Here is a 22,013-nt window from a genome sequence, read left to right as displayed (position 1 = left end):
ATTGTCATTCTACGATATATGAATACAGTCAAATTGAAAGAGCTTTCCAGAGCCGAGGTGCAAACACAGTACCAACTCAGCACAAGGCACATATAGCACATGTAAGACAACAATAAACAAAGTCACACAAAAAATATAATATACCTCAAGACCCTGAGTGAAAATTCATGCCCTGTAGATTGATGGTGCATTGATGCTGTCAGCAAGAACAAGCCCACAACAGTCAGCCGATGAACGCAATCCAGCTTGTCTTCAACTGGAGGGCAACACTGACATGAGGGGCCAGCCCCCAATGCAGCTTGGACACCATGCCACACCACCTCTGGTGTCTTCTCTCCTGAGTGACTGCAACAGGGAAGCATGTGGCAGGAGGCCCAGTCTGCACTACATCTGAGGCCACGCAGCAGCCCCACTGTCAGTCTTGCCAATAAACCAGTGAAACGGACTTGTAGTATCTATATTACCAATGTCCAACAGGGTCTTGTGATCACAAGAAAAATGTCCAAGACAACCAGTCGCTGTTAAAACTGCACACCGCCTTCGCACACTGATTCTGGGAGGGGATTTTATAGAAACAAAACATTTTGAAAGGGATAAATAAGATAGTAGGAAAGTTGTTTCCATTGGTAGATGAGACTAGAACTAGGGGACATTGCCTCAAGAATCAGGGGAGAAGATTTAGGATGGAGATGAGGAGAAACTGTTTTTCCCAGCGAGTGGTGAATCTGTGGAATTCTCTGCCCAGGGAAGCAGTTGAGGTTTCTTCACTAAATATATTTAAGATACAGTAAGATAGGTTTTTACATAGTAAGGGAATTAAGGGTTATGGGGAAAAGGCAGGTAGATGGAGCAGAGTTTACAGACAGATCAGCCATGATCTTATTAAATGGCGGGGCAGGCTCAGTGGGCTGGATGGCCTACTCCTGCTCCTATTTCTGATGTTCTGACACCTTTCTGCAGCAGGCAGCAACACCATCTGCCCCAAGTCCAGCTCCTCCTGCAGTACTTGAAGTTCTTAATATCCAGCTGTCTAATGCAATCATATAAGAGACACTTAAAAAGACAATAACACCCTTGGTTTGATCCGGAGAAACAGATGCAACTGAGCATGCCACCATCTTACCAGAAGATGTTGGGACAGGAGACTGTTGCTGAACAGTACAAAACTAGAGTAGGTCCCGTCTAGATCAAACAGTTTTTAAAATAGTGCCACTTACGCATGTTTGTGTTCAAAAAGCAGAGATTTTTGTCACAGATACTTAGCAAGCAATAAGCAGGAAGATAATTTAGAATTGTTTTGCTCACTGCAGTTTCAAACATTCAGGCTTGGAGATGCCAAAAGTGGCTAGGAATGAAAATAACAATGAAGAGAAAAATCAGCAGATGCTGAAAATCCAAGTAACACACACAAAATGTTGGAGGAACTCCGCAGGCCAGGAAGCATCTATGGAAAAGAGTAAACAGTAGATGTTTCAGTCCGAGACCCTTCATCAGGACTGGAAAAAAAAAGATGAGAAGTCAGAGTAAGGTGGAAGAAGGAGGAGGAAGAAGTACAAGGTAGTAGGTGACAGGTGAAACTGGGAGAGGGAGAGGGCCTAAGTAAAGAGCTGGGAAGTCAACTAGCGAAAAAGATAAATGGAGAAGGGGGAATCTGGTAAGAGAGAACAGAAGGCCGTGGAAGGGGGAGGCAATGGGCAGGCAAGGAGATGAGGTGAGAGGGAGAATGGGGAATGAATGGGGGAGGGCAATTACCAGAAGTTCGAGAAATCGATGTTCATGCCATCAGGTTGGAGGCTACCCAGACAGAATACAAGGTGTTGCTCCTCCAACCTGAGTATGGCCTCATCACAGCAGTAGCGGAGGCTGTGGACCGACACAAATTAAAATGGATGGCCACTAGAAGAACTCGCTGTTTCTGGCGGACGGAGCATAGGTGCTCAGTGAGGTGGTCTCCCAATCTCCATTAGGTCTCACCAATATACAGGAGGCCACACTGGGTGCACCGGACACAGTATATGATCCCAACAGACTCACATGTAAAGTGTCGCCTCTCCTGGAAGGACTGTTTGGGGCCCTGAATGATATTGAGGGAGGAAGTGTAGGGGTAGGTGTAGCACTTGTTCCACTTGCAAGGGTAAGTACCAGGAGGGAGATCAGTGAGGAGGTACAATTTCACTATTTCGATAAGTTAACCTCTACGAAAAATTTGAAGGTATCGATAATCATCTTGAATGTCAAAATGAAAATGAAAATTTAGAGGATACAATTGTGAAAAGCATTATATGAAGGCAATACATTATCTGCACTAGGCATTGGTACTAATTTTGTCCATTTACTGTCAATCAAAAGTACACAGCTGCGCATTGACTCTCCACCGTTTCCAACGAGGACAGTGAAAACTGTGTGGGAAAGTTTTTAAAGTGGAAAAACCATTGCACTGGGGCAGTTCCAGTCTCTCTACTTTAGAAGTCCAGGTCCAGTGGTATGTATAGTCGTCAACAGCAGACACCAGCTCATTAGCACTTCACTCAACCCTGGAACATCTGGACAGCAAAGGTACAAACATCAGGATTTTCTTTATCAACTACAGCTCAACAGTCAGTACCATCATCCCCTCAAAACGCATCAATAAGCTTCAAAACATTGGCCTCAACTTTCATAATAGCAGTAAGAACAGGGCATGTCCTGGATGACAGGGGCCCTTAATGATGATACCACCTATTTGAGGATCACCTTTGGAGGGACGCCCTGGATACTGGGGGGGGGGGAATGCTAGTGTCCGTGATGCAGCTTGCTGTGTTTACAACTTTCTGCAGCCTTTTTTGTGCAATGGCCCCACCCAGTTAGAATGCTCTCCATGCGACATCTGCAGAAATGTGATAGTCTTTCATGACATACCAAGTTTCCTCAAACTCCTAATGAAATTTTGTCACTGTCCATGCCTTTTCTGTAATTGCATCAATATGCTGGGCACAGGATAGATCTACAGATGTTTACATCCAAGAACTTAAAAATGCTCATCCTTCCTACTTCTGATCCCTCGATGAAGACTAGTGTGTGCTCCTTGACTTCACCTTCCTGAAATTCACAATTCTTAGGTCTTACTGATGTTGAGTGCAAGGCTGTTGCTGTGACACCACTCAACCTACTCATCTCACTCCCACACGCCTCCTCATCACCATCTGAAATTCTGCCAACAATAGAATAGTTGCATCCTCAGCAAATTTATAGATGGCATTTGAGCTGTGCCTAACCGCACAATTGTGGGTATAGACAGAGTAGAGAAGTGGACTAAGCACGCACTGTCGAGGTGCGCCATTGTTGATTGCCAGTGAGATGTTATTTCTGATCCGCAAAGACTGTGGTCCTCAATGAGGAAGCCAAGGATCTAGTTACAGAGGGAGATGCAGAGGCCCAAGTTTTGGAGCTTGTCGACCTGAACTGAGGGTACGAATGTGTTGAATGTTGAGCTGTAATCAATAAACAGCAGCCTGATGTAGGTATTACTATTGTCCAAGTGATTGAAGGCCAATGAGATTGCATCTGCTGTAGACCTACTGTGGCAACAGACAAATTGCAGCAGGTCCAGTTCATTGCTTAGTGAGGAGTTGATTCTAGCCATGACCAACCTCTCAAAGAACAACATCACAGTATATGCGAGTTCAACCGGGCAATAGTTGTTGAACTCTTCTTGAATACTGGCATGACACTGTCACACTTTTGAAGTAGGAGCAAACCTCCGACTACAGCAGTGAGAGATTGAAAATGTCCTTGAACACTCCTGCCAGTTGGTTGGCATAGGATTTCAGTGCCTTAACAGGTACACCATTCGGGTCTATGCCAGCCTCTGAGACACAGATCAAAGGGTCAGCACATGCTGTAAGAATTCACAGATGGTTTTATTCTGTTTCAAAGCACACATAAAAGACATTGAGCTCATTTGGGAGTGAAGCATCACAGCCATTCAGGATGTTAGGTTTTGTTTTGTATAAATAATGGCCTCCAAACTCAATAAAAATTGTGTTTACACCCTTAAAATAACCTTCCATAGGTTGTACCTGACTTCTTGTATAGTTCCGGATCACCAGTCTGAAAAGCCACAGATCTAGCCTTCAGCAGACCATGAATCACCTGGTTCATCCATGGCTTTTGGTTTGGGTCTGTCCAATATGTTGGTCTGTCCTGTGTTTTGGGATGTCACACCGGAGGAAATAATGTATCATTTCTTAATGCATGCATTACTAAATGACAATAAAAGAGGACTACGTGTCTTCATAATCTAAAAAAAAGTACGCACTCATCCACTCAGCTCTTGAAGTTGGTGACATCTGTGGCATACTCAAACTCAAAGATGGATCCCTGAATATGGTTCAGTCCACTGATTTAAAGCAGTCCTGCAAGTAACTCCTCTGCCTCCCTTGGTCCTCACCACTGGTGCTGCAGTCTTAAGTCTCTGCCTATATGCTGGGAGTAGAAGTACAGATAGGTGATCAGACTTCCAAAGTATGGTTACGGGATGGCAGGGTAAGCATTCTTGGTGGTGGTATAACAGTGGTCGAGTGTGTTGGCTGCACTGGTTCCACAGCTGTTATGTTGGTGATAGATGATCATTGTGGTGATGACACCACAATTGTAGGCCGTATCTCAGGTAATGCTGAGTTTGAGTAGAGAGGAAATTAAGAACTTGGTGGCATGGTGTGAAGACAACAACCTTTCCCTTAACATCAGCAAGACGAAGGAACTGGTTGTTGACTTCAGAAGGAGTAGCAGACCACACAACCCAATTTACATTGGTGGTGCGCAAGTGGAATAGGTCAAAAGCTTTAAGTTCCTTGGGGTCAATATCACAAATGACCTGACTTGGTCCAACCAAGCAGAGTCCACTGCCAAGAAGGCCCACCAGTGCCTTTACTTCTTGAGAAAGCTAAAGAAATTTGGCCTGTCCCCTAAAACACTCACTAATTTTTATAGACGCACCGTAGAAAACATTCTTCTAGGGTGCATCACAGCCTGGTACGGAAGTTGTCCTGTCCAAGACCGGAAGAAGCTGCAGAAAATCGTGAACACAGCCCAGCACATCACACAAATCAATCTTCCGTCCTTGGACTCACTTTACACCGCACGCTGTCGAAGCAGTGCTGCCAGGATAATCAAGGACACGACCCACCCAGCCAACACACTTTTTGTCCCTCTTCCCTCCGGAAGAAGGCTCAGGAGCTTGAAGACTCGTATGGCCAGATTTGGGAACAGCTTCTTTCCAACTGTGATAAGACTGCTGAGTGGATCCTGACCTGGTTCTGGGCCGTACCCTCCAAATATCCGGACCTGCCTCTCGGGTTTTTTTTTTTGCACTACCTTACTTTCTCTTTTCTATTTATGATTTATAATTTAAATTTTTAATATTTACTATAGATTTGTAATCCAGGGAATGGGAAGCGCAGAATCAAATATCGCTGTGATGATTGTACGCTCTCGTATCAATTGTTTGGCGACAGTGAAGTTGTTCAGAGACTTCAAGCTGGCCTGGTTGAAATCTCCCCCAATGATAGGGAGGGCATCAGGGTGCTCAGTTTTGTGCCTACCTATTATGTTGCTCAGCTTCTCCAGTACCAGTCTGACATTAGTCTGAGGTGTAACATATACCACTACTAGGATGAGAGTGAAAAACTCCCTCAGCAGATAAAATGGATTACTTTTGACCACTTTCTGTTCCTGTTCGGAATTGACACATTTGTACACCACTGTACTGCATAAAGCAGCTTTAGAAGACTGAGGTGTCCTGACTGCAGAGAATTGTGAAGTAATCAGGTTACAGCGGTGCATCTGAAATTTCAGGTGTGAGCCATGTTTCCATAAAGCGGAGTACTCAGCAGTCTCTGATATCCCTCTAGTATAACAATCTTGCTCTGAAGTCTTCAATTTTGTTTTCCAGAGACTGCATATTTGCCAGCAGGATAGTCAGAAGTGAAGTCTAAAACCTTTGCATTTTAATTATACCTATAGACTGGCGCAGCATCCCTGCTCCATTTTCTTAAAGGGGAACTGTATTCACGACCCGAGTCTGCCATCCAGGGTTCATCGATTTTGCGTATTGATAGATTTGTTTAAATGAATTAAAATAAGGCTGCTTACTGAAGTACACATGGCTGCAAATGTGGATTTCAGCTGTAGTAGTCCTAAACGGAAATATTTGATGATTCCCCTCGAGCTACACATAAAAAGTTGCCACTTAATGGCTTCACCTTATCGGATGCTATTGCATGCAAACAGTTACTTGGAGGTACAGGTGAAAGCCGAATGTCCGGTGGAGACCAAAAGTGAGTTAGCTGTCCCAGAATGGACAAGTCCCTTCACCAGAGGTGCTACCCCTCTCTGGACACCCCATACACAACAGCATACACTGGATGAATTCTTCCGTCGATAACTATTAGGAACTAAAGCAGTTTCATTTTAAAATGTAATTGTTACTCAGTTAAACAGTAGTTTGCCTTTTTGACATCTTTTTAACAATTTCCATTAAACTTTGGTTCATTGAAGCAGACGCTTAATTGGGCCAAAATGTACCACTCCCAATATGTCCCAATTAACTGGAATATACTGTCCTTGCTCTCGGGTGTCAAAGATAAGAACCTAAAACTTTCAGGCTCTGACTAGAGCCTTCCATAACTGACATAGTAAAGGTGAAATGGAAAAGTTCATAGCACAACCTAGCTAATCATCCTTCAACTTTACAGACTTAAGTATTCAGATTTAATGAATTCTTTCCCTGGTGAGTTTGATTTATACCGTTTGATGGAAAGTGTGCAAAAATGAAAGCTTTACAATTTATTTCACCCATTTATATTTATTAACATTTCAAATTAAATCAATTACGATGATGGACAATCTCAGCAACTTAGCTTAACAGCTCAGAGAAAGTTGCATTCCTCAGCAAGTATAGCAGTTTTTATTTGCAACAGATAGACTTAAACTGAATTAAACATTTTTTTTTGCAATTTAACACACCAGATCAACATTTGACTTGCAGCTCTTAAAATTTTAGTCTCCACGTTATCACATGCTTCATTCAGACAACACCTTATTCCTCCACATTATTTATTTAGATACTGCACAGTACAGGCCCTTCCGGCCCAACGAGCCCACACCACTCAATTACATCCATGTAACCAATTAACCTACGAACCCGCATGTCTTTAGAATGTGCAAGGAAACCAGAACATCTGCAGGAAACCCAGAGGATCATGGGGAGAATGTACAAACTTTTTACAGACAGTAGCAGGAATTGAACCCTGGTCACTGGTTCAGTAATAGCATTATGCTAATTGATACTCTACCATGCTGCCCCTACACTACCATGTCACATAAGCCAGCAGCATCAGAGACTCAAATCATGCTCAATGAAATCACCAGTTCCCACTTTAGAAAGCACCGACTTCACATTAAAATAAACTCTAGTGGGGCAATAATAACAAGGCATATTTTATTCTTTTCCAATGTATTTTATATTGTGCATCATATTGTAGACACACATTCTAAGTACAAAGGTCATTTGTGCTACTTAGAGGAATGTTGACACACTTAAACCATGTTATTTGAACTGGGTGACTAAAAGTTGCCTTTAATCAAATCAGAAAATATGCTTATGAAGTGAGAAAATACTGCAGGCTCACAAGTCAGATTTTATCAATTGGAAAATACTGGGGAAAAGCCAGCCTCAGATTAGAAACATACAGTGCTTATTAAGTATTCACTCCCTTGGAAGTTTGTGTTTTATTGTTTTACAACATTGAATCACTGGATTTAATTTAGACTTTGTTGACACTATCAACAGAAAAAGACTTCTATGTCAAAGTGAAAACAGATCTTGACAAAGTAATCTAAATGAATGACAAACATAAAACAAAATAATTGATTGCACAATTATTCACCCCCTTCAAGTCAGTATTTAGTGAATGCACCTTTAGCAGCAACTACAGCCATGAGTCTGTGTGGATAGGTCTCTACCAGCTTTGCACATCTGGACACTGCAAATTTTCCCCATTCTTCTGCTGCTCAAGCTCTGTCAGACTGCACGGGGATTGAGATTGAACAGCCCTTTTCAAGTCCAGCCACAAATTCTCAATTAGATCAAGGTCTGGACTCTGATTTGGCCACTCCAGGATTCACTTTGTTATTTTTAAGCCATTCCTGTGTACCCTTAGCTTTATGCTTAGGGTCATCGTCTTGTTGCAAAACAAACCTTCTCTCAGGTCACAGTTCTCTTACAGACTGCATCAAGTTTTCCTCCAAGATTTCCTTGTACTTGCTGTATTCATTTTACCCTCTACCTTGGCAAGGGTTCAGGGCCTGCTGTAGTGAAGCATCCCCACAGCATGATGCAGCCACCAACATGCTTCACAGTAGGAATGGTGTGTTTTTGATTCTATGTGGTGTTTGGCTTATGCCAAACATAGCATTTAATCTGAAGGCCAAAAAGCTCAAGTTTGCTTTCATCAGACCATAGAACCTTATTCCAGCTAATTTCAGAGTCTCTCACATGCCTTCTGGCAAACTAGTTGAGATTTTTAAATGAGTATTTTTTTCCCCCAACAGTATCTTTCTCTTTGCCACTCTCCCATAACAATGCAATTGGTGAAGCACCCGGGCAACAGCTCTTATATAAGCAGTCTCTCCCATCTCAGCCATGGAAGCTTGCAACTCCTCCAGAATTATCATAGATCTCCTGGTGGCCTCCTTCACTAGTCCCATTCTTGCACGGTCACTCAATTTTTGAGTAAGGCCTGCTCAGGGCAGATTTACAGCGATGCCATATTTTTTCCATTTTTTGATGATTGACTTAACTGCACTCCAAGGGATATTCAGTGACTTGGAAATTTTCCTGTATCCATCGCCTGACTTGTGTTTTCCAATAACCTTCTTGTGGAGTAGCTTGGACTGTTCTATTGTCTTCATGGTGTGGATCAGTGGTCCCCAACCTCTGGGCCGCGGACCGATACATTGCCGCAAAGAATGCAGGGGTACAGCGGTAGCCGGAACGCACCCAGCACATCTTTAAGAAAAAAGCTGAAATAAACAAGCTAATTAATTAGGTGCCGCCCGGCATGGAAATGTCAGCCCAGATCAGAGGTGACTGCCGAATGCATCACCCCTGATCTGGGCCGACATTTACATGCCGGGCGGCACCTAATTAATTAGCTTGTTTATTTCGGCTTTTTTCTTAAAGAGGTGCTGGGTGTGCTTCAACTACCGCTGTACCACTGCATTCTTCACAGCAATGTATCGCTCCATGGCCCGGAGGTTGGGGACCACTGGTGTAGATTTTGCCAGGATACTGACTCACCAGCAGTTGGACCTTCCAGATAAGGTGTATTTTTACTACAATCAACTGAAACACTTTGATTGCACACAGTGATCTCCATTTAACTATGTGATTTCTAAAACCATCTGGCTGCACCAGTGATGATTTGGTGTGTCATATTAAAGGGGGTGAATAATTATGCAATCATTTTGTGTTTCATATTTGTAATTAATTTAGATCACTTTTTAGAGATCTGTCTTCCCCTTGACATGAAAGTTTTTTTTCTGTTGATCAGTGTCAAAACAGCCAATTTAAATCCACGGTAATTCAATGTCATAAAACAATAAAACATGAAAATGTCGGGGGGGGGGGACTGAATACTTTTTATAGGCACTGCATTAGAAAAATGCTATTTAAAAACTGAACAAGGGGAAAGGGAGATGAATAGGTGCATGTGATGTTTTTCATTAACAAGCAGAATGACTCGAGGTGTCCATATTTTGTATTTAATGCTTCTTTGAAATTGCTTTTAATTCATTAAAAATATAAGATGCCAATTCAGCTATTTATGCAAGAGACATACTGTACTCTGCATCTCCCCAAACAAAACTAAATAAAATCTAGTGCATGAGATGTGCTGCACTGTGAAAATAACTTAAATCCCCTGGACAAATTTGCATCAAAACCATAATCAAACAAATAATGTTGTAACATATGGATGCAACGATCTGGATTCTAAAGCAGTTTATAATTCTACCTTTTACTGAATATTTATAGAGGTTTTATTTGAGAGCTTTAAAACAGCAATTTGCACAAGACAGCCTGATGGATACATTAACTGGAAAGGGCGTAAGCATGCTTGCACCAACACCTCAAAACTCTTCAAATACATTTCTCAACAAACATCAGAAGTGGGTTAGAGATGAACTGCACGGTGTGGCTCTGCCTTCAGACACAGTGCTCTGACAACTCAATCATTTCTTTAATTATGATTATAATTGTGAAGTTGGTCAGGATTTGCAAATTAAAGTTTAATGCCATGACAAAGAGTCAGAATGAACGTCAGCAACATCATGTTAAATTTTCAAATGGCCATTCTATTTGCTACATATTCACACAACTACAATGCAAGATAGAACACCAATATTCATTGACCTTGTTTAGCATGATGTTTTTCCCTTTCTTAACCCTTCTTTTCACCACCACATACATTTTGTTAATGGAGAAACATGGTCTTTAAAACTTCATCTTGACCATCAGCTACAGCTAAAATGCTATCTTGCCAACAATGAATCTACACATGCAATTGCAAATCAGATTTACAAATGAAGAAAAAATATCAAATTAAACATACCCCAATATAATAAGGAGGCATTGTCTTCAAATAGTTTTCAAATGCCTGTCGCCATTTCATAACTGGCTTCATTTTATGCACTTTGAACAAATCATCTGCAAAACAAAAATTAAATAACAATGAGTCATTATTTAAGTGCAAGGAGCAATTCTCTTTTGTACACCAGTTGACCCGGGTTTTCATGCAAAAATATATTTAATGCGTCATCTCTGCTGCAGTCGTTGCATCCCGTGTGGTTTTTCCCCAGGCCTTTTTATTTTAAATATGCTGTAAATAACTATGCCTTTGCCATTACAAAGCTGACCCTCTTCAAGATCTTGGTTTATACTTGAAGTACAATAAAAGAGGGAATGAAATTAAACCTGTATCAATTTATCTAGTAACATTAAAAGTTTGAACTCTAGAGCAACTTGCAGTTACAAGATATGTTAAGGACTCAGTATATTCGGTTGGGCCCACAAATTTGTACTGCCCTTTGAACCTACTCTGTAAATCAATCAAACCCTTCCCTCCGACATAGCCCTCCACTTTATATCATCCCTGCTACATAAAAACTTCTTAAATGCCCCTAATGTATCTGCCAGTACCACCACCACTGGCGTGCATATATACTTTTCATCCTCTAATCCAAAACAGAAAAGCCTTAGCTCACACAACCCTATCCTCATGAGACATACTCTAATCCAGACAGCATCCTGGTAAGTCTCCTCTGCACCCTCTCTCAACCTTCTACATCCTTCCTATAATGAGGTGAACAGAACTGAACAATATTCCAAGTGTGGTCTAACCAGGGTTTTACAGAGTTGCAACAGTACCTTGTGGCTCTTGAACTCAATCCCCCGACTAATGACGAACAACACACCATATGCCTTCTTAATCTTATCAACATGCATGGCAACTTTTAGGGAAATATGGACATACATGCAAAGATCCTTCTGCTCCTCCACACTGCTAAGAATCCTACCATTAATTCTGTATTCTGCCTTCAAATTCAACTTTCCAAAGTGGATCACTTCAAACCTTTCTGGGTTGAACTCCATCTGCCACTTCTCAACCCAGTTCTGCATCCTTATGACAATGGATCCCAAATACTTCATTCATTTAATTAAAAATTTGAATACACACAAAACAAATCCACATTCCAACTAAAAAACAATGTTTATAGATTAGGAACTATCCTGTAAATTTAGGTTCAAATATGAAGCGAGTATTGAATGAATGCTTTCTTTTCCTCATTGTGAAGGCTACCAATCATGTTTGGGTGGTCTCCATCCAGTCCTCCAATGCAACTCATTCAACATTCCAGCTCTATTCATTCACTTGTGCATTGCTGCTAATTTCAATCAGATTCCTGGCAACCTACATCAATTGCTCATGTTCCACGTATATTGTACAGAATCCAGTTTTTCCTCACCACGGCAGCAGAATTTTTGACTCCTCGAAGTAAACCTAACTATGCATGAGAATAAAAGTAGCTTCAAAGAGATGGCTGGAACCAGATGCATGGCCACTGTTCCAAAGTTATTGTAGCCATTTCATTATGCCAAAGCAGAAAGAAATTCATTTTGTACTTGGCCACGATACAACTGATGTGGAAGAGTCCTGAAATGCTCAAGAACTCACATTATTCTGCTTCATGAACATTTCCCACAATGCACTAAAATGACCAAAAATGCAAGGTCACCAAAGTATTAAAGTGAAATAGTTTTGTCTGTTAGAAAAATCTGGCAACACCACTGAGATCCCAAATTTATTTAAAAACTACTTTTAAGGCAGTAATAACATTTGGACTTCAGCTTGCAGTTCAGAACCTTTGTCAAGTCATCAATTGGCGAAATAACATTTTCAGTCACATCACATGTTACCATTAAAACTAAGATATCCAGCACTAAATATGGATCTGTACTTGAAGGCCACTAACAATAATAATGAAGTAACAACACTAAAATAAAACAAGTTGAAGCAATGTCCACATTTCTGGAATATTGAATGAATTAGAATCAGTCAAAAAACAACTCACTTCTACTGTAAAACAGCATCAGGTACACAAACACATTTATACTCGAAAACACGAGGAAATCCGCAGATGCTGGAATTTATACTGCTCTCTGGTTCTGACTATGCAGATAAAACTTGCCATTCGAGTCATCTGGTCCGCTTGTTTAATAACTTGCTGCATCAAACAGTCAAAGCTGCACATATTTTTTATTATTGCCAATCCAATTTGGCAAACCTCAGCAGTAGCAGCAATGTACAAATTATGGGTTTATTTTATTCCAGCTAATAATGATATCTGCAACAAGTTCAATATACCCTATAAAGCACAATTCCTCTACCTGCCCAACTTTCCCCCTCTACCTGCAATCTGACAAGGCCAAACACCTTACGGCAGGGGTTCGCAATTTTTTAAAATATATTTTAAATGTCTTGAAACCTTACCATTAACTGAGGGGTTTGTGGACCCCAGGTTGGAAACCCTTGCCTTTAGGCATTTTTTTTTTTTTTTTTTTTTTTTTTATATATAAAAACCTTAAGTCTAGTTACTATCAAACAAGAAAAACATTAGAATTATTTGTGTATAGGGAGAAGTGCCCTCATAAAGCAAAACTATTAAAAGAATTTATTTTTAAAAAAACAAAACCCCATATACAGGGAGACAGAAAACAAATTGCTTGGTACTTTGGATGTGTTCTCAGAATCAAGAACACAAACGGAGTCAACATTAGAAGGGGGCACAGCAGTATAAGAGAGAATGTGTTATCTCCAACATTGCTCCACTGGGAATCTGATGTGAAAATACCCTCCCAGTATATCAGGAACAATGTACACCTCAACCCTCCCTGTTATTATGCACTACTCTGTGAATTCTTACTTTCTCCACTGATGTGTCAAATCTGGCATGAATCTCTGCTGGCATTCCACAGCTGAGTACTGAGAAGCCGACACAGAAGACTGCAGTTGGATAGGTCAGGTCAAGTGGTGAGGCTGCTCAGTACTGCACCCCAGCCACAATGGTGTGCACAAGCCATTGTTAGGGACTGACCAATTTTTCTCCATATGTGAGCAGATACCTAGATTCTGTAGTCTCTCTCATCACCACCTACTGAAGGTGATGGAGACCACCCCATCACTTGTTGTTTGGCTGCAGTTTCTTCCACCCGACAGATTTCATCATGGTAAAATTATCCATAGCAAGTGACCACTGTTTTATTTATTACCATACACAAGTCACTGGGGGAGGGAGATCAGTGAAACCAAATTGAAGTGGGAGACAGCACCTTCCAGAAGATGCAAACATGAGACTTACCTGTAAGATTCAGGGGGTGGCCAACACAAGGAGCAGCTACTGCCAGTCAACAGAAGGAGCCCACACTCACCATGCTGGCCAAGCACAGCCCTGAAACTACCATCTCAACTTTGAAAGGCCACACCATTCGACCTTGGTGTGTTCAACACTGGGTCCTTACAGCTGGTCTTTCCACACTGAGCCATAGATGCTGTCAGAGGCAGGGATCTACCCTGACCTTCAAGGACAGCAATACACAACTCAAATGAATACATTTTTCCCAAATACTTAGGAATGTGCCTCAAGGTTTGGAGTGAGTACTGTAACAAGTAAATGCTCTGCAGAGTGCCAGTGTATCAAATTTAAGCAAAATGACAATTCAGCTTACAACATCCGTAAAAATTTAATTCCATTACTCCTGAAAGCAATACAGGAGTTCATTATCTGTCAATTTATCCATTAAACCATGCTCTTTACGAGCAAAAAGAAAGTAGAGATGGAAAACTCTCTCAATTTGTCTTTTTGAAGCCAAACCTCAAATTTTGGCCATTACATAGAAAGCACGGCAGCATCTTAACTCTCTTAAAAGTTTGCGAAGATTCAGCAAGTCAACTTCCATAGATAGGCAATGGAGAGTGTACTGATTGGTTGCATTACGGCCTGGTATGAAAACACTGATGCCCCTGTATGGAAAAGCCAAGAATAAGTAGTAGATACAACCCAATCCATCAAGGGTAAAGCCACGCCACCCACCATTAAGTGGATCTATACAGAGCGCTGTTGCAGGAAAGTAGCATCCATCAAGGACCCCCATCATCCAGGCCATGCTCTCTCCTCACTACTACCATCAGGAAGGTGGTACAGGAGCCTCAAGCCCCACACCGCCAGGTAACAGTTACTACCACTCAACCATCAAGCTCTTGAATAAGAAGGGATAACTTCACTCAACTTCATCACTGAACTGTTCCCACAACCTATGGACATCTTTGGGGACTGTTCATCTCATGTTTTCAATATTTAATACTCATTTATTATTATTACTACCTTTTTCTGCACATTGGTTGTGGTCCATCTTGTTAGGTGTAGTCTTTCATTGATTCTATCGTGTTTCTTGTATCTACTGTCATTGCCCATGAGAAAATGAATCTCAGGTGACATATGTACTTCGATAATACATTTACTTTGAACATTGTGTTTTGGTTGGTGGAGTGCTCAAGTCTGAGAAAATGCTCATGCATAACAAATAGAAAGTTCACAGCAAAGCTGGCTGAATTACTAAGGCAGGTTGCGGGGTAAATAAAGTGATTTGAAAAAATTTTCTGTGTCACTTCATGTGTGCAACAGTTTCATTCCAGTTTGTGTCAGTGACGAAAAACCCCAATAATCCAAAAGAAAATCAAGTAAACATTTTTAAATGAGACTGTATAGTGGTCACAGATAACATGGTCTGCTCCAAAACAAGCTTCAGGACAGCACAACCTTCTGTAACAAAACCAACACTTAATATACACAGATCTAGCTAAAGTCAATTCTATATCTATAATATTTAATTAGAAAACCCAGCAAATTAAAATGCATGACTTCATTTGAGTTTAATACTTCCTGATCTGTGATGGTGGTTTTGTCCTATTTTGGAATTAGCAAGGAAGATGAAACATGCAATAGGAAGGGAAGTACACTGTATAAAGTTCCCAACTGATGCAGAATAGATGCAAGAATGATGAAAACGTGGACTTGTGCTCATTGGCTAAGAATGGCTACCAGCCCATCAAGAGTTTCAGTTCACATTTTTTTTTTACTTTCAATACATCCATAAGCTAGCTACTCCCCATCTCTAATAATTCTAAGACTCAACTCTCTGCACTACTCCAACAATAACGATTCATAAACTAACATACTTACTGGTGGCTGCATGTTCAGCTACCAAGGCCACGTAGTCTGGAATTCCCTCCTTTAACGAGAGGTGTGGACCTCTCGACTCTAGCCCATCTTTTTTGACCAAGCCTAAACATCTGTTAAGATACCTCTTACAACAGCATCAAATAAAGCTAATCTTTATCTAAAATTGTGATCAATATCTTTGGAGCAATTTGGGTTATTTTGCCATGTTAAAAGGTATAATATTTATACGCATTATTAGTCAGCAACATTAATGTAACCCGCTCCAAGGCATACCCTAGGAATGTCTTCAGACAAAAAGATGTTACCTTGAACTAGAAGAGGATGCAAAGAGATGGGTCATAAAGAGAAAGTAGGGCTACTAAAACAGAGGTAATTCCTGCTACCCAAAATAGATCTAAGTGCACAAAAATAGAATTGGAAGAATGCAGAGTTCTCCAAGGGAAAGGGAAAGGTAATGAAACTATTTGAACTGACTGAGAATTTATTTATTTGTTTTTTTAAAAACCAAAGCACTGCCAGACCAGGAGTCAATGTATGTTAACAAGCACAGAGTATTGATTGTTAATAACTTTCATTATTAATCCATTGAGCGAATCATTAGTGAAGACAATTTTAAATGTCGCCCTTGTTCTTCTAATTATTTCATATGATCCTATTGATAACACTGCACCAAATCAACATGGACTAAGAAATCACAATGTGCAGTCAGTTTGTCAAGGTGGTATCTGATTAAAGTTTTAACAGAATGCTGAGTATTCATTATTGTCCAGTAACAATTCATACCAAATAAATTATAACCTCATGAAATCCAAATAAATTGGAAGGAAGCAATTGCATGAGAAAATGTCATATAATACCAGAGTTCAGCAAAAGTTACCTACCCATGAAACAATGCAACAGCAATCGCGGGCCTTGGTGTCGACCAATGAACCATGTTTTCTGACTGTCAGAGGAAGTCGAGAGAGAGGCTTATTGGTCAGGCCCAGTTGGTGCTGATTGCATTTCTCTGGACATGTAAAGACACACACATATATACCATCATTAGATTCATGAACAACAAATAAATGTAACATATAGCAATACTAAGGCCCAGAAGAAGAGATGCAAAAGCAGATCTTGTTTATATCTGTTCAAAAAATGAACCCTGAAACAATGCAGGGATTTTTGTAAACACACAGGTCAATGATCAATTTCGGTGTTAAACACAGAACTCATACATTTAAAAAAACATTTTTATGAGCATTGTTTGCTTAATTCAAACATCAATCTCTGGGACAACAATTATTACACAACGAAAATGGGTTATACTGCAACCTTGCCTTCCATTAATACAAAATGAGCCATAAGAGCTTGGAGAACAAGACAATATTTAATCATAATCAATTTATATGTCTACAATTTCAATTCCACATCATCCACAATATTTCACCAGGATGTTGCCTGCATTGGAAGGCTGCAGTTAAGTGATATAGGATAGGTTGGGTTTATTCTCATTGGAATGTAGGAAGACCAGGGGTGACTTCAGAGGTTCATAAATGAATGGATAGGATAGTTCAGAATCTATTTTCCTGGGACAGAGGAGCTAAAGAACTAGAGGACACAGCTTTAAGGTAAAGTGAGATCAGGAGGATGAGTTATTCCCACACTGGTAGAGAAAATGCTGAACAAGTTACCAGATGAAATGGTACAGCCAGATACCATAACATTTAGAACATGTTTGGACAGGAATGACAAAAGGATATGTGCCTAATGCAGACAAATAGGATTAGTATAGATACACTCCATGGTTGGCATGGACAAGATGGGCTCTAGGTATAATTTCTTTATCAGCCCTTTCATCAAATACAAGAAATCAGCCTCAATCCATTTTCTCCGGAAAAATCAAGACATCATTAATTGGCAATTTATTTGTCTGTCACAAATCTCACAACTGGCCTTCAAAATTGGTGGTGGGTGGCAATTACATACGAGCAGAACACCGCTGTTGTCTTGTCAGCATTTCCAACCTCCTTTAATGAGGTGAGCTCCTGCCAGTACCACCCATGGCTTCTCTCAATGATGTCTATTACTCTACTTCTTAAAGTAAACAATAAAACAGCACTGACAGGGCACTTTAAATGCACAACAGCTGCGTCTTACTTATTTTCTTACTTAATATTACTTTTTTTTACTTTACAATTTTTTCTCACTTATTTTTTTCATCTCTATTAAATTTATCCTCTAAGACCACGTCTAAGAATAGCACATGAACCATCCAATGATTGGAATGGTGTAACATATTACTGTATCATAAACATATATTTTTTACTTCTGGCAATGGAAAGAAGCTGGAAATTATATTAAAAACCAAGTGGTAAAACTGAAATGTGCACTTTCTCTCCTACAGGCCAAATGCAAAGTGTTGCATATATTAAGAGAACTACTGATTGATTCTCCACAATATGCTTAGAAGATGCACAATTATGACTCCAAATAAGTTAACCTGTCTGCATGAAAATACTTCCCAGCCAAGAACTGGTGAACAAGGCAAATTGCCCAAAATGTCTCCTTATCTTTTGTCTTAAGCATCGCAATGAACACTCGCTATGAGCTGGCATTTTTTTTCCACAGCTCAATTGATACTCAGTGTTTCTATGCAGGATTCCAATCTGCAATCGGTAAATTAAGTGACTTCCAGTAGAAGCAATCAATTGATTCTCATTCAAACAATAATTCATGATATTTCAATTTAAATGACTTCTTACCAACCCATCTGCATTTGCATCCCATAGTATATATAGACAATGAACACAATCAATGTAAATTAACAAGAATGAAAAAGAAATCAGGTTACATGAACACTATAGCTCACTTCAAAACTTGGTCCTCCATTAGAATGCTTGCAAAACAATATACTTACCCAAAAGTGGAAGCAGTACAGGATAGTTGTAAGGCATCACAAAGAGATTAACACAATTCAAAGCTGTACTAGCTTTCAGATAACCAAAAGGATGACCCAGGTCACTATACTTTCCACTGTTGTTCACATACACCTGGAATGACAATTTGATGGGTTAGAATGTTAAGATGGAAGTGTGAAATCAGATCTGATTTCTACATGCCTACAAATGGTGTATTTCGTCCACCATTTTGTCCAATAGTAAACTGCATGGCTTAGATCAAGTTTGAAGAAATGAACACAAAATCTAAGCATGTGAAAACACGTTTTTTTTTTGTAGAATTGTTTCATACAAGCTAGTCAAGCTAGCCTTCAATTATGTTTTAACTCACTGCTCCATTATTTTATAATGAAGTTCATGTGAATATTCCATCCTGGTTTCCAAGTGCTAAAATCAAAATTTAAAGCTTGAAAGAAACTACCTGATCATCCAAACATTGTGAAAAAACTGATCTTTGAAAGGAATGGCCATTCTAGCACTCAGCACATTCCTTATTCAACTAGACAAAAGCTGATATTTAACAACTCAATATGCCCAATGTTGTTCTATATTCCTGAAGATCTTCTGCTACTATAATAACCTTATCTAGTAATCAGAATCCTGAAGTTGTCAGTTACAACTGCAGATCACCAGCAACTTTCAAAAGGTTTATGGAAGAGTTTCATGGACAGACTTCTCCAACCACCTCTATCACTCCATTATGTTAGTTGATTCCTTGCTGTTAATTTGCTCAATTCAGTATTGGTTAGCCAAGCAAGATGGCATTCTGCATCAGGGTGAATGAAATTCAGCTAAGAACAGACCTTGAATGCAAATCTACTTGGTGGGCACAAAACAATACAATCTCTGCCATCACTTTAACCTTGAATTTCTTTTGACCTTTTTCTATATATTATAATTTGAGATTAACAATTGGAATCCACTTGATTCATGTTCTGTTATCCAGTTTTACCAGTATTAGATTCTCAATGAATACAAAATGATAAACAGGTGGTTAGATGAGACACCAACTTTCCAATTTTCTGCATCACACAGGTGATGCAACTTCATTTAGCCCATGTTGCATTCATAGCTTTTCCCCTGTACTACTTCTTTTCAGAGGAGTCAGAATTGAAAACAGTTTTAACTGTGTATGCTAAAAATCTAAAATAAAAATTGCCACAAATGCTCAGTAGATGAAGTAGCAACTGTGGAGAGAGAAGCAACCCCAGTGTAAAAACAGAGGTAACGAGCCTGGTTAATATCCTTGATTGAGGTTCGAATTTTAAAATCGTACATTAAGAAAGTAAACAGAGCAGCATTTCTACACTCAAGAAATATTGCAAGGATATGTCTGCTTCTGTCACATAATGATGCTGAAAAACTAATTCATGCCTTTCTATCGAATAGACTAGTTTACTGCAATGCACTTTTTACTGGCCTTCTAAAGTGATCTATTGACAAACTTCAGAACACCACTGCCAGATTCTTAACTAAAACCATGAAGAGTGAGCATATCACTCTCATCCTAGCTACTATTCATTAGCTTCCTGATCTTTTAGAATTGATTTTAAAGCTCTCTTATTTGCCTTTAAAGCTCTCAATGGTCTTGGGCCAGAGTACATCACATAATTGCTTTCTTTTTATAATTCTACTCGAGCTCTCAGATCTTCTGCTGGTCTCTTAAATTTAAACAATCGCCCTCAAAAGATAATTGGCAGGTCAGCTTTTTCAAACTACATTCCTAAACTATGGAACCCAATAAGGAATGCACACTCAGCTGACATTTTTAAACACCAGCTCAAAACCAAGTTATTTATCCTTGCTTTCAAATTAATATTTTTGTCTTTTATTTTCATGCTTGCACTTCATCCCATTACAGCCACTTTAAACTACATTGTTTATATGAAAAATGCTCAATAAATATTATTAATTATTGATATTTCAGGTCAAAACTTCATCAGATCAGATACCTGATGAAGGCATTCAACCTGAAGCACTAATTCTGTTCCTTTCTCCACAGTTGCTACTTGACCTGCTGGAAGCTTCTAACATTCTCTGTCTCTAAAACAAACACCATTTTGAAATTTGAAATTAATTGTTGACAAGAAAGCAAACCAAAGGCATTTAGTTTGTGGAATATTAATGTTGGGATACAAGAGAAATGGCAAATTCTTTGGACAAGTAATAGAACATAATTTGACATTAATTTAAAAAAAAATTAAGGTATGTTAGTATAAAAGGATTATGAAACAGCAACATCATGAAGGTCAACCAAAATTTTAATATTAACATACTTAGCAATTTTGATTACGTATTTTATCTAATAAGAGGTTGTTGTTGCACTAATAGGAGTTTTGCATATAAGAATAGAAAATAACAAACACACACACACACACTAGACAATAACACTGAACAACAGAATATACCAAATGATAAATTACCAAGATTACATTGACCAGGTACAAAAATAACTGACTCTGAAAATGATGCTTGATACATTCAATGCACAATTTCTCTGAACATGCAGACAGTTCCTATGCTCAAAACATATTATGCACAAAGAACAAAAAAAATCATACTCTGCAGTAGTTTTACGTCCAACAGTTTTACCAGTTTCCCCTACTAAATGAATAGTTTAGTGAGGTGCAACAATATGGTAGATGATTAAGTGTCAATTTAGTTAATAATTGAGCAAAGAGGTAAAAATAAAATCAGAATGGCTAACTAGACAATTCACAAATGATTTAAAACAAGTGTCATTATGCCAGCGAAGAGTTATATTAGCAACAGAGGAGCTGAAGGCAGTACGGACAGGGCCAACGAACTTAACCTGCTCTTTAACAGATTTGACATTGTGGCCCCTGCCGATCCCCCACATGAGCCATCTGTTGTCGGCCCCCAACCAACACATATTCCACTCTCCCTTCCTACCCCTCCTCACAGCCCCCCACCCTGCTCTCCATGACTATACCCCTTCCCCACATGAAACCACCAGGGTGGGTTTCACAGCTGAACAGGTGAGAAGACAGCTGAAACGTCTCAACCTAAGCAAGGCTGCAGGACCAGATGGTGTCAGTACCAGGGTGCTCAAAGCCTGTGCCCTTCAGCTATGTGGAGTACTTCGCCATGTCTTCAACCTAAGCCAGAGGGTTCCTGTACTGTGGAAGACGTCCTGCCTCGTCCCTGTGCCGAAGACGCCGCGCCCCAGCAGCCTCAATGACTACAGACCGGTGGCATTGGCCTCGCACATCA

At 39.8% G+C, this 22,013-nt stretch overlaps 1 protein-coding gene across 2 annotated transcripts in view; it reads right to left on the bottom strand.

The window, feature by feature from the left end:
- LOC140199151 (integrator complex subunit 6-like) overlaps positions 1-22,013 on the bottom strand; it is a 121,676-nt gene that overhangs the window by 25,646 nt on the left and 74,017 nt on the right. The window contains exons 9-11 of one of the 2 annotated variants that reach the window (XR_011886356.1): positions 18,740-18,872; positions 16,722-16,846; positions 10,653-10,747 (exon numbers count right to left, since the gene is read on the bottom strand). Coding sequence is in view for 1 of the 2 variants with exons in the window: in XM_072260756.1 (XP_072116857.1) it covers positions 10,653-10,747; positions 18,740-18,872 (228 nt within the window). In the remaining variant the exon portion in view is untranslated. The remainder of the gene's footprint in view (positions 1-10,652; positions 10,748-16,721; positions 16,847-18,739; positions 18,873-22,013) is intronic. The other variant, XM_072260756.1, reaches the window with a different exon arrangement.

Source organism: Mobula birostris, chromosome 6 (genome assembly GCF_030028105.1).
Source record: "Mobula birostris isolate sMobBir1 chromosome 6, sMobBir1.hap1, whole genome shotgun sequence".
Taxonomy (NCBI): domain Eukaryota; kingdom Metazoa; phylum Chordata; class Chondrichthyes; order Myliobatiformes; family Myliobatidae; genus Mobula; species Mobula birostris.
The sequence above is the reverse complement of the archived record's forward strand: the minus strand, read 5'-3'. Positions and strand labels throughout refer to the sequence as shown.